Genomic DNA, 13,054 nt, shown 5'->3' on the forward strand with positions numbered 1-13,054 from the left:
GGGAGAGCCAATGAGGCGCCAAACTCCCTGTGGGGCGGGGTTTAACTCGGGCCTTGCCGAAATTTGGTGGGCCAATCGGCAGCCCGCTGGGCTGCGGGGCGGGGCAAATCTCGCTCCTTCCGGAACAGTTCACGCCCCCGGGTGCTGTACGAGGCAAACGATTGGCCGAGGTGGGGGGGCGGGGGTGTCTAGGCGGGTGCACGGAGATTGGTTGGCGCAGCTTAGAGGCGAGCGGGATAGGTTATTGGGAGGGCGGAAGGTTTGAATGGTCAGGGCCTATGGCTGTTGAACTTGCTCTGAGGCTGTAACTTCGACAGTCCGCTGAGAGAAGCGGAGAAGCCAGACTCCAGCCTAACTGGTCGAGAGGCATAGCTGTCGTCTGGTCGAATCGCCTCCTTTCCCCAGATTTCCTTGAATTCTGCTAGAGTCTTCGCTTGTGTGTGATTCCCTGCCTATTTCTCTTCCTCCTGAAGGTAAGTCTCAGACTCAAACCTGAGGTAAGCCCAGAGCTGTGTCCTCCTTGGAATCACGGGCCTCGCAAAGAGGTTAGGGGGACAAAACAGGCATTATCGCGAGTTAGGAGACCTGAGTTCCTTCCTGTCAGGAGTCACGAGCTGTGTGGCTCCTAACAAGTCCAGGTCCTCTTTTCATTCCATCTTTTAGGTTCTGAGGTTGCCTTTCGGTAAGTTCAGGTTCCGCTGGAAAGGCCAAGCCGCTTCGGGCAAGTGCTATTTAACCTTCAAGCCAAGATGTGGTTCACCGTTTAGGAATGCCCCCTCCTTCAATATTGATCCGCTTGGTCGCTGCTGGAAAGGGTGGAGGAGGTTCTGACAGCTAGACCATCTGTGATGTACCCGTGTAGATGACGTTCTCCCTCTCTTAGCTAGGTTTTATTTTTTCTTAGTGAGAACTCGGAGACCATGTCTGCAGAATTCTTTTCATCTACAAGAGAGGAAGGAAGCCCTGGCTCAGGACCTAGTTTTAGGTCCAATCAGAGGAAGATATTAAACCTGCTTCTGGAGAGAGATACTTCCTTTTCCATCAGTTCAGATCTCCCTAGAACCCCAGTGGAGAAGAAACTTTTTGGTGATTCTGCAAACCTAAGCATTTTGTCTGGGTAAATACACTTTTTCTTTTCACACCTTATCTCCTTTGCTCTTCTAAACAGTTTTTGAGTTTTTAAAAATTATCCTGGCTCAGAGATCAGGGTTTAAGTCTTAGCTCTGCCCTTGACTAGCCATGTGACCGTTTTGAGTCTCAGGCTTCTTTTCTGTGACGTAATATCTTACTAGGATCTTGTGAGAATCAAATGATGTGGTGTCTGGGAAAAGTCTTTGAAAACTTTATTTCATTATATGAGTTTCCACTTTATTAGTACTACTGTTAACGTTACTGTTACTGTACTTCAAATTCTGGTCATGCCATGCCCTGATGCGTCAGCTAATCAACAAAGTTGGAGAATCACAATCAGAGAAGTACTGGAGACTCCAGGGAGAAATCAAATCTGTGTTGTTATGTTGCTCAGGGCAAAAGATGTGTGGTCAAGACCCACCTCAGCCAATTTTTAAAAATTCCCTTGTCTCAATATGTTGGTGAGGAGAAAATGAGGTACAGGTTATTAGAGTAGAGAAAAGGTGGGAGATTTTTCTCAGCCTAATCTGAAATACTTCCAAAAACCAATCAGCTTTATTTGGACACTGCTCAGATTATGTGATAGTCATTGAGGGGTGTTTCAAATGAAGAGGATAATGTGATCTTTGCCTTTTAAGGATATTACAATCTAATGGGAATCTTCATGTATTATTATGTCTCAACAGAGAAACCCCCAAACGTTGCCTTAATCTTTCGAATCTTAGCAGCGGGGAGATGTCTGCCACTCAGTTTACCACTTCTTCAGATCTTGATGAAACTGGTAGGGAAAAGGGATGTAAAAGCCTCAAGGGAAGGAATAACTGTTAAGGGTGAGGACAGAGTAGTAGGATAGAGATGGAAGGTGGTAAAAGTAAATAGAGAACCTTGAAGATGGAATTCTTTGAGTACCTAGAGGACTTTTGAGGAGAATGATTCAGCCAATGGGAAGAGAATTGACCCCAATAGGAGTCACTTTGCATTGAGAAAGTTAGACAAGAAGGAATATTTTGTTGACTGATTGTGGGAATGAATGTGGTAGTTAAAGATGAAAAGTTTTATGCCCTAGTCTAATCTCAGCAGAGGCAAAGAAACCAACATAAAGAAATACTTTGTCAACTAATTCTTATGTGTTTTTATAGGGTGTGTACCCCAAAGGAATGTGTTTTACTAGTCAACCATTTTAGTATTTGTTCTGATTTCACATTTCCTGAGTGATAAGCTTTCCTTTCTACTCATGGAAAAAATCTCTGTAGGTTAGCATAATGCACTGCTTCTCAGAATTTTTTCTTTCAGTGACACATGTAAATTCTTAAGTTTCCATGAACTTGTACCTTATACCATGGTACCTTGTACCATGAAACTGGTACCTATCAAGAGCCTTTGTGTTCACAAGGCCAGCTTTTGAAATTAATATGGCTCACTGGTAATGAAGAAAATGAGAAGGAAAGACAAAATGCATGGACAAGAATAAATCTTCACATCTGATTGCAGGTCACTTGGATTCTACAGGACCTGAGGAAATACAGTTAGCTGGGATGTAAGTTCTTTTGCGAAATGAACCCCATGCTAAAGCCTTTTCAACACTGGCCTGGGGATTTTATCCTATGCAGACTCTGTAGAGTAGAGAATGTTTCACTTTAGATATAAGTGGGCTTGGGGGCCTAGATTCTTCCCTTGAAATGTTTTTAAGTTTCCAAGATCTCAGTTGTGTTGTGAAAATGAAGGCTATTCATTTTAACCATCACATACAATCAGTATTGTCTTTAGAATGGAGGAGAATGGTATACTGCACTTAGACGGAGTATATATATCTTAGTGGTTGAAAGTGCAGAGTGCAGGCTCTGGAATCAGAGTGTCTGGATTCCAGTGGCTTACTACTACTTCACCAGCTGACTCTGAAAAGTTTCTTAATTTCAAGGGACCTCAGTTTCTTTATTTGTAATAAAGAAATAATAATAATGGAGATAATTATAACACTTTACATAAATGGCTGCTCTGAGGATTAAATGAAAATGTGTACCTAATGCATACCATACATTTTATAATGTTTATTATTATTACTGTTGAAGATTCTTTGTTGGAGATCTTTTTTAAAAAAATTAATCTATTAATTAATTAATTAACTTTTGGCTGCGTTGCGGCGAACGGGGGCTACTCTTCATTGTGGTGCACGGGCTTCTCATTGTGGTGGCTTCTCTTGTTGTGGAGCACGGGCTCTAGGCACATGGGCTTCAGTAGCTGTGGCACGCGGGCTCAGTAGTTGTGGCTCGGGATCTCTAGAGCGCAGGCTCAGTAGTTGTGGCACACAGGCTTTGTTGTTCCGCGGCATGTGGGATCTTCCCGGACCAGGGATCGAACCCGTGTCCCCTGACTTGGCAGGAGGATTCTTAACCACTGAGCCACCAGGGAAGTCCCGTGTTGGAGATCTTAAAATGTTCAATCAGAGAGTACTCAGGACTGAAAAGTAATTTTAATTCAACTTCTTAAATTTATCATAAATTTTCCATTTGACTGTTATAATCTTTTTATAGTATTATTCTTCGATGTTTATATGAATTAAGTGCCACTTTCATGCACTAGGGAAGGCTTTCCATGAGTATTTTTAATCAATACATGTGAAAATTTTACTTTATATTGCCTGTATTTTCTTTGAATTGTTTATGTCCTAACCCAGGTAAACTAGATAAAATCTGGAAAGGGAGGATAGAAATTCATAAAAAAATAAATATTAACTCCCAATAGTCGATGCTGAAAAATTAGTAAATTGTAAATTGTGTCTGCATAAGATGTAGGACAAACTCATCATCTTTGATGCATATCTATATATATGGTTATGCCAGTGAAATGAGGTCCTTATCCCCAGGATGTCGCTCAATGTCTTGATATTTACCACAGAGAACACCCTACATATTGTTATTGGAAGAGACATATCAACTAGGTACAGGTCTCCTAGAATGGAAGAAAGGAAAAGTGGGATGTCCCAAGCTACTGAAGAATAACCAAATCCTATTTGGGGTTTAACTGACTGGCAGTTTTTTTTTATCTACAGGAATTATCACCAACACCTTGTAAAATGCAGCCCAGTGAGTAACTCATCTTTCTTGGGTCTGAGTTTGTTTGTCAGGTGGGAAGCAGAGGGCTTCCAGCTTACCTGTGGCTTGAGGATGCTGGGTGTTCTCAGAAAACAATCTCTTGTAGGCACAGCTGCTTTGTAGCACTCCGAATGCTTTGGACCATGGCCACAGGAAGAAAGATGCAATATGTAGCTCATCCGCAAATAAAGAGAATGTGAGTGTTTTAATGGAAACCTAGATCCATTAGCAGTTTTCCTCCTCTGAGTGGAGCAACTAACTCATCAGTATCATTATGAGACCTAGAGCTGTTTGTGCCTCAGTATGCTCGACAAGCAAATTGCATCACTATGGAAAAAAAATTCTTTATGGTTTGTTTTGTTTTTACCCTTTAAAGTTTGATCCTAGCTCCAAGTCTTCCACAGCAGGTCATCATTATTACTCATGTTCAGTTGATTGCAGTGTAAGGAATTTAGGACTTTTTTTTTTTTTAAACAGATAGGGATAATTTACATAACTTGTTCACATATTCTTTGCATGGCTTCATATACTAGTCTAGGTTTCTTAATTTCTTCTTATTTCCCCCTTAGCCCAGCTTCTTAGCCCCTATTCTGAAGAAGTCATTGTCCTTTTTCATCTGAGTCTCAGACCATCCTTCAGTTCCAAGTTGAAACTGTCCTCTCCAAAGCTACCTAATCACTAAGATAATTCTCTAACTAATCCTTTCAACTAATCCCATTTTCTAGCCATTTTTTTCTTTTCCCTGCCTCCCATCCTTTCCCCCAGGTCAGTATCTATAAAGGATAGCTGCTGTTCTTCTTTGCTCACATTGCCTAAGTTATGCCCATGTTTTTGGCTGTTCTAATCAGCTTTTTCTTGAATTACAGTCCTTCTAATCTCCCTTTAAAATCACTTTTTAAAAATCTCATCATTCCTTCCCCTGTCAGGCTCCCTTTTTCCTCCCTTCCTTTGGCTTGTGATCATAAAATTAGTACCCTCCAGAGCAGATCTACACAACATAACAAATCCAAACCATAATTTGTATTTTCAGGGTACATGGTCAACCTTGGTTACATATACTGTGTTTTGTAAGGATTATTCATGGCTTCATCAGATGAAATGTTTTTGGCAAGGTCTGCTGACACTTCTCTTCCTACAGCCAATGTAGTTTTTCTTATGCAGGAAAACAGCACTTCAAAGCCCTTGGAGTGGTGGGTACCCAGGACCCTGAGGTCTCCTCTTTTTCTACTGGTGAGTCACTGGACATCTTCCTCAAGAGTCAACCGAGGTATTGTGGGGTAGAGGATGATAGATGTGCATTTATGCCGCTTTGAATTTTTCAAAGCTGACTTGGGTGAGAAAAGAGGTTAGAGAAGTAACCTTTGAGCAGGGAAAGGGAGGAGATGTCCTCTGATCTCTTTATTCATTTAAGTTTAAGGAGAAGAAAAAATTCTTAGGCCTTTTAAAAAATTTCCCCTTTATTCTTTAAGTGTTTCCGCCCCCCCTTCCCTGATTTTAAAAGTACTATATGCCCATTGTGAAAATGGTATAAAAATAAAGTAAACTACAATGAGATATCATCTCACACCGGTCAGAATGGCCATCATCAAAAAATTTAGAAACAATAAATGCTGGAGAGAATGTGGAGAAAAGGGAACACTCCTTCACTGTTGGTGGGAATGAAAATTGATACAGCTACTATGGAGAACAGTATGGAGGTTCCTTAAAAAACTACAAATAGAACTAACATACGACCCAGCAATCCCACTGCTGGGTATATACCCTGAGAAAACCATAATTCGAAAAGAGTCATGTACCAAAATGTTCATTGCAGCTCTATTTACAATAGCCAGGACATGGAAGCAACCTAAGTGTCCATCAACAGATGAATGGATAAAGAAGATGTGGCACGTATATACAATGGAATATTACTCAGCCATAAAAAGAAACAAAATTGAGTTAATTGTAGTGAGGTGGATGGACCTAGAGTCTGTCATACAGAGTGAAGTAAGTCAGAAAGAGAAAAACAAATACCGTATGCTAACACATATATATGGAATCTAAAAAAAAAGGTCGTGAAGAACCTAGGGGCAAGACGGACTTGAGGATACGGGGAGGGGGAAGGGTAAGCTGGGACAAAGTGAGAGAGTGGCATGGACATATATACACTACCAAACGTAAAATAGATAGCTAGTGGGAAGCAGCCGCATAGCATAGGGAGATCAGCTTGGTGCTTTGTGACCACTGAGAGGGGTGGGATAGGGAGGGTGGGAGGGAGGGAGACGCAAGAGGGAAGAGATATGGGAACATATGTATATGTATAACTGATTCACTTTGTTATAAAGCAGAAACTAACACCACTGTAAAGCAATTATACTCCAATAAAGATGTTAAAAATAAATAAATAAATAATGGAAAATATAAAAAAGAAAATAACCTCCTCATACAGAAAAACCACTATTAACATTTTACCTCATTTCTTTCAATCTTTTAACCATGTGTACAGTTTTACAAAGTTGAGGTCATATCATATATATAACTTCATATCCTGTTATTTTAAGTTAATATTAAAAGTCTTAGTAAACATTACTTTTTAAGGGATGCTTTTATTCTAACACCTAGGTACAATACTTCCCAACTGTTGGACACTTAGGATGATCCACATTTTGCTTTTACAAATAATGCTATCATATAAGTTCTTGAGCACAAATTCTTGCCTATGTTAAAAATTTTTATATGTAGGATTAGTACCAAGACACATAATTAATGGATTAAAGGGTTTAAATATTTTTTAAGATATTTGGTACATATTGCCAAATTCCCTTCCTAAAAAAGTTCTAAGAATTTACGTTTTCAGGAGCAATCCATGGCTCATTTGGATAATTTGTTATCACTTTAAAAAAATTGCTAATTAGATGGGTAAAATGTTTTATTTTATGTTAAAAATAATTAGTAATTATTTCATGTGACTATTAGCCGTGTATATTTTCTCTAGTGAATGATTGTGTCCTTTGTCCATTTTGCTACTGGAGTCTTAAGTTACCCAGGCACTCACTTGTTGTGATTTTTTCTTTTTTTTTAAATTGAAGTACAGTTGATTTACAAGGTTGTGTTAGTTTCAGGTGTACAGCATCACTTGTTTTTAATAGACTGTGGACTTAAGATACTCCAGAGATTTGGATTCTAATCTCAACCCTCTGGGAAAGCCATTTTAACATATCCCATGCTAAGTAGATAAAGCTGATCATGTTTCAGATTTTTGATTTCTTGGAGAAGGGGAAGACTTTGAGCATGGTAAATTACTAGATAATCTTCTGTGTGTGTGTGTGATTTTTTTTTAATGTAGTAAAATATACATAACATTTACCATCTAAACCATATTTTTGTGTACAACCCAGTGGCATTAAGTACATTCACAATGTTGTACAACTATCAGCACTATCCATTTCAGAATTTTTTCATACTTCAAAACAGAAGCTGTCTACCTATTAAATAATAACTGCGCTTTTCTCCCTCTGGTAACCTCTAGTCTCTTTTCTGTCTCCATTAATTTGACTACTCTAGGTACTTCATGTAAGTAGAATCATATAATATTTGTCCTTTTGTTTCTGGCTTATTTCACTTAGCATAATGTCTTCAAGGTTCATCCATATTGTAGCATGCATCAGAATTTCATTCCTTTTTATGGCTGGATAATATTCCATCGTATGAATATACCGCATTTTGTTTATCCATTAATCTGTTGATGGACATTTGAGTTGTTTACACCTTTTGGCTATTGTGAATAATGCTGCTGTGAACATTCGTATAAAAATATCTTCAAACCCCTGCTTTCATTCTTTGGGGTATATACCAAGAAATGGAATTACTGGTCATATACAGTAATTCTATGTTTGATTTTTTTGGGGGAACCACCATACCGTTATCCATAGCGACTGCACCATTTGACATTTCCCACAGCAATGTACAAGGGTTCCAATTTCTCCGTATCCTTGCCAACACTTGCTATTTTCTGGGGTTTTTTGTTTGTTTGTTTGTTTAATAGTAGTTATCCTAATGGGTACAAAGTAGTATCTCATTGTGGTTTTGATTTGCATTTCCCTAATGACTAGTTATGTTGTGTATCTTTTCATGTGCTGATTGGTCATTTGTATATCTGTGGAGAAATGTCTATTCAAGTCCTGTTTGCTTCTGTTGTTATTGTTGCTATTGTTGTTATTGTTGCTATTGTTGTTGAGTTGTGGGAGTTCTTTATATATTCTGAATATTAGTCCCTTATCAGATATGTGATTTGCAAATATTTTATCCTATGGGTTGCCTTTTCACTTTTTTGATAGTATTCATGTGATTTGCAAATATTTTATCCTATGGGTTGCCTTTTCACTTTTTTGATAGTATTCATGTGATTTGCAAATATTTTATCCTATGGGTTGCCTTTTCACCTTTTTGATAATATTCTTCGATGAACAAAAGTTTTTAATTTTGATGAAGTCCAGTTTATCTATTTTTTCTTTTGTTGCTTGTGGTTTTGTGTAATATCCAAGAAATCATTGCCAAATCCAAGGTTGTAAAGCTTTCCTCCTATTTTCTTCTAAGAGTTTTATAGTTTTAGCTCTTACATTTAGGTCTTTGATTCATTTTGAGTTAATATTTGTATATGGTGTAAGGTAAGGGTCCTGGATAGTTTTTAATATTGTCAATATAATTCATAGGACAGTGGAAACTTGGTGGAAAGTGAAATGAAACATCTGGACAGTCCTATTACTACAGTTTCAAAATTAGATAAAAATCCAGAGCTAGGAGAAAACCAGACAGAGGAGATTTCAGATGAATTGATGGAGTTTTCTCTGGAAGATCAAGAAGAGGCCAAGGTAAAGTACTCTCTGATGGTGTCTTTGCATTTTTCAAATTCCTTCATTCTTTTAAATTAATTAATTAATTAATTAATTAAGTTTTTGGCTACATTGGGTCTTAGTTGCAGCACGTGGGATCTTTCGTTGTGACGGGTGGGTTTCTTTCTAGTTGTGGCACACGGGTTTCTCTCTAGTTGTGGTGCACAGGCCCCAGACCGTGTTGGCTCTGTACTTGCGGTGCATGGGCTTAATTGCCCTGGGGCATGTGGGATCTTAGTTCCCCGACCAGGGATCAAACCTGCGTTCCCTGCATTGGAAGGTGGATTCTTAACCACTGGACCACCAGGGAAGTCCCAAATTCTTTCATTCTTGAATAAATAATATTGTGTATCTAATATATTTCAGCCACTGTACTATGTGGTAGGTCTGCAGAGATCAAGAAGACATGGTCTCTATATTCTAAGGGCTACCTGACTGATAGGGTATCAGATCATCATGGGACTCTTATTACTGCTGGGTGAGAAGGTTCGTTAGCAGTTTGAGTAGACCACCATCAATGTAATCTTGTGTAAGTGATGCCTCCAGAATAATAGTAATAGATGGGATATACTTAGCATGATTTTTTAGGTATTTTACAATATATATTTTTGTCTTTTATCCTCCCCATATCATTGAGAGGAATATCTGAAGCCTGTGGCTTATTGGCGATGTACTGAAATATCAAAGATAGTTTCTGAGGCAGTTAGATTTTCTGAATCAACTTCATTTCTTTGAAACAGATATGTGTAGGGGTGTTTTTTGTTTTGGCCTTGCCTTGTGGCATGGGGGATCTTCCCCAACCAGAGATTGAACCTGTGCCCCCTGCATTGGAAGCATGGAGTCTTAACCCCTGGACTGCCAGGGAAGTCCAGGGGGTGTGTTTATTAAACTTATTCATTTTACAAGGTAAATATGATATAGCTGAGTTAGAACCCTTGGATTCTGGACCTCATTCTCTTATGTAGTGTTATGACCATGAACAAGACACTTAACCACTCTAAGGCTCAGTTTCTCAAATATAAAATGGAGAGCGTAATGATAATAAACACTTCTACAAGAGAATCATTGTTAATATGATAAAGTATTAAAAGCAGTTTGTAATAATATACCTACTTTATTATTGTTAATAAAAACTAGTATAAGCTGTTAACAACATTCAATAAGTATTTATTAGGAGGCTGGTATGCACCAGGTGCTGTGCTAGAACTAAGAACAGAGTCATGATTAAGATGGACAAGATTTCAAATTTTCATGTAGTTCCTATTTGTATTTTTTCTGGTCAAGAAGATAGATAATGCAAGTAAGTCAAAAACAAGATAATGATTGTCAAAAGTGCTGTGAATGGCAGAGTGATAGGAAAACAGGACCTAGGAGTTTGGGATGGTACTACTTGTAACTTCAATCTGAGTAACTGGAGAAATGGTGACACTGTAATGAATTTGAAAAGAAACGTGAATTCAAAGGGAATAAGATGTGTTCAGTTTTGGACATTTCAGTTAGAGGCAGTAACAGGAAGCTTAAATGGAAATACTGAATGAGGAATTGGAACCATCAGGACTGGAAATGTACATTTCAGAACCATCTGCATAGAGGAGAAAATGAAGGCTAGTGACTCCAAGTTTAAAAGCAGAGAGAAAGTTTGTGAAGAAGGAGTAATAGCCACTGAAGAGTCTAATAATGAGGTAGATACATAACAGGAATAACATCATTCAAGGATCAGAAAGGAGAGATCTAGGGCACAGAGGTGTCAATTTTATTTTCATCACCCCACACAGAAATTCTTTGTAGAGCTGTATAGTTTTAGCTCTTAAATTTGGGTCTTGTTCCATTTTGAATTAAGTTTTGCTTATGGTGTAAGGTAAGGGTCCAATTTCATTCTCTTGCATGTGAATATCCAGTTTTCCTGGCCCTATTTGTTGAAAAGACTGTCTTTTCCTCATTGAAAGATCTTGGCACCATTTTCAAAATTCATTTGACTGTGTATGTGAGGGTTTATTTCTGGACTCCCTATGCTATTCCGTTGGTCTAGGTGTATATTTACAGAACCATAGTTTCAATTACTGTAGCTTTGTAGTAAGTCATTTTATATATTTTTTATTTCACAAAGTATATTTGAATATATTCTCCTTGAAAGAAAATTAGGGTTAATTAGCCTTGGGTATTTTGTTTTTCTGACCACCATTCCCAATCCTGATTGAAGGATGACTTTGAGATTATTTGGGATTAGAGGGAAAAGTCAAGAGCATGGGAGTCAATGGAGCATATTGGTCTAAAAAGTATGGACTCTAGAGCCAGACTGCCTGGGTTCATAGCTTGACTCTGCCACTTTTACCTGTATGGGTGAGTAATACGATCTTGCTATGCCTCAATTTCTTTTTAATTAATTAATTAATTTGTTTGTTTATTTGTGGCTGTGTTGGGTCTTTGTGCCTGTGCGCGAGCTTTCTCTAGTTGTGGCGAGCGGGGACTACTCTTCGTTGCGTGCTCGGGCTTCTCACTGGGTGGCTTCTCTTGTTGCAGAGCATGGGCTCTAGGTGTGTGGGCTTCAGTAGTTGTGGCTCGCAGGCTTGAGAGCACAGGCTCGGTAGTTGTGGCGCATGGGCTTAGTTGCTCCGTGGCATGTGGGATCTTCCGGACCAGGGCTCAAACCCGTGTCCCCTGCATTGGTAGGAGGATTTTTTTTTTTAACATCTTTATTGGAGTATAATTGCTTTACAATGGTGCATTAGTTTCTGCTTTATAACAAAGTAAATCAGTTATACATATACATATGTCCCCATATCTCTTCCCTTTTGCATCTCCCTCCCTCCCACCCCGCCATCCCACCCCTCTCGGTGGTCACAAAGCACTGAGCTGATCTCCCTGTGCTATGCGGCTGCTTCCCACTAGCTATCCATTTTACATTTGGTAGTGTATATATGTCGATGCCACTCTCTCACTTTGTCACAGCTTACCCTTCCCCCTCCCTATATCCTCAAGGCCATTCGCTAGTAGGTCTGTGTCTTTATTCCCATCTTGCCCCTAGGTTCTTCACGACCTTTTTTTTTAGATTCCATATATATGTGTTAGCATACGGTATTTGTTTTTCTCCTTCTGACTTACTTCACTCTGTATGACAGACTCTAGGTCCATCCACCTCACTACAATTAACTCAATTTCGTTTCTTTTTATGGCTGAGTAATATTCCATTGTATATACGTGCCACATCTTCTTTATCCATTCATCTGTTGAAGGACACTTAGGTTGCTTCCATGTCCTGGCTATTGTAAATAGAGCTGCAATGAACATTTTGGTACATGACTCATTTTGAATTATGGTTTTCTCAGGGTATATGCCCAGCAGTGGGATTGCTGGGTCATATGGTAGTTCTTTTTGTAGTTTTTTAAGGAACCTCCATACTGTTCTCCATAGTGGCTGTAACAATTTACATTCCCACCAACAGTGCAAGAGGGTTCCCTTTTCTCCACACCCTCTCCAGCATTTGTTGTTTGTAGATTTTTTGATGATGGCCATTCTGACCAGTGTGAGATATCTCTTTGTAGTTTTCTTTTTTTTTAATTTTTTAAATTTTTGCTGTACGCGGGCCTCTCACTGCTGTGGCCTCTCCGTTGTGGAGCACAGGCTCCGGACGCGCAGGCTCAGTGTCCATGGCTCACGGGCCCAGCCGCTCCGTGGCATGTGGGATCTTCCCGGACCAGGGCACGAACCCGTGTCCCCTGCATCAGCAGGCAGACTCTCAACAACTGCGCCACCAGGGAAGCCCCTCTCTTTGTAGTTTTGATTTGCATTTCTCTAATGATTAATGATGTTGAGCATTCTTTCATGTGTTTGTTGGCAATCTGTATATCTTCTTTGGATAAATGTCTATTTAGGTCTTCTGCCCATTTTTGGATTGGGTTTTTGTTTTTTTGATATTGAGCTGCATAAGCTGCTTGTAAATTTTGGAGATTAATCCTTTGT

At 39.2% G+C, this 13,054-nt stretch overlaps 1 protein-coding gene across 2 annotated transcripts in view; it reads left to right on the top strand.

Moving 5' to 3' along the window:
- Positions 1 to 273: 273 nt before the first annotated feature.
- The window catches only part of CDC25C (cell division cycle 25C), a 28,717-nt gene continuing 15,936 nt past the window's right edge, over positions 274 to 13,054 (top strand). Inside the window, exons 1-8 of one of the 2 annotated variants that reach the window (XM_082620426.1) lie at positions 274 to 473; positions 905 to 1,117; positions 1,818 to 1,912; positions 2,623 to 2,668; positions 4,181 to 4,214; positions 4,330 to 4,419; positions 5,385 to 5,453; positions 8,915 to 9,073. In XM_082620426.1, coding sequence (XP_082476552.1) covers positions 921 to 1,117; positions 1,818 to 1,912; positions 2,623 to 2,668; positions 4,181 to 4,214; positions 4,330 to 4,419; positions 5,385 to 5,453; positions 8,915 to 9,073 — 690 coding nt within the window. In that variant the 5' untranslated portion in view covers positions 274 to 473; positions 905 to 920. The remainder of the gene's footprint in view (positions 474 to 904; positions 1,118 to 1,817; positions 1,913 to 2,622; positions 2,669 to 4,180; positions 4,215 to 4,329; positions 4,420 to 5,384; positions 5,454 to 8,914; positions 9,074 to 13,054) is intronic. The other variant, XM_082620425.1, reaches the window with a different exon arrangement.

This window comes from Mesoplodon mirus (genome assembly GCF_964341445.2).
Source record: "Mesoplodon mirus genome assembly, chromosome: 5".
Taxonomy (NCBI): Eukaryota; Metazoa; Chordata; class Mammalia; order Artiodactyla; family Ziphiidae; genus Mesoplodon; species Mesoplodon mirus.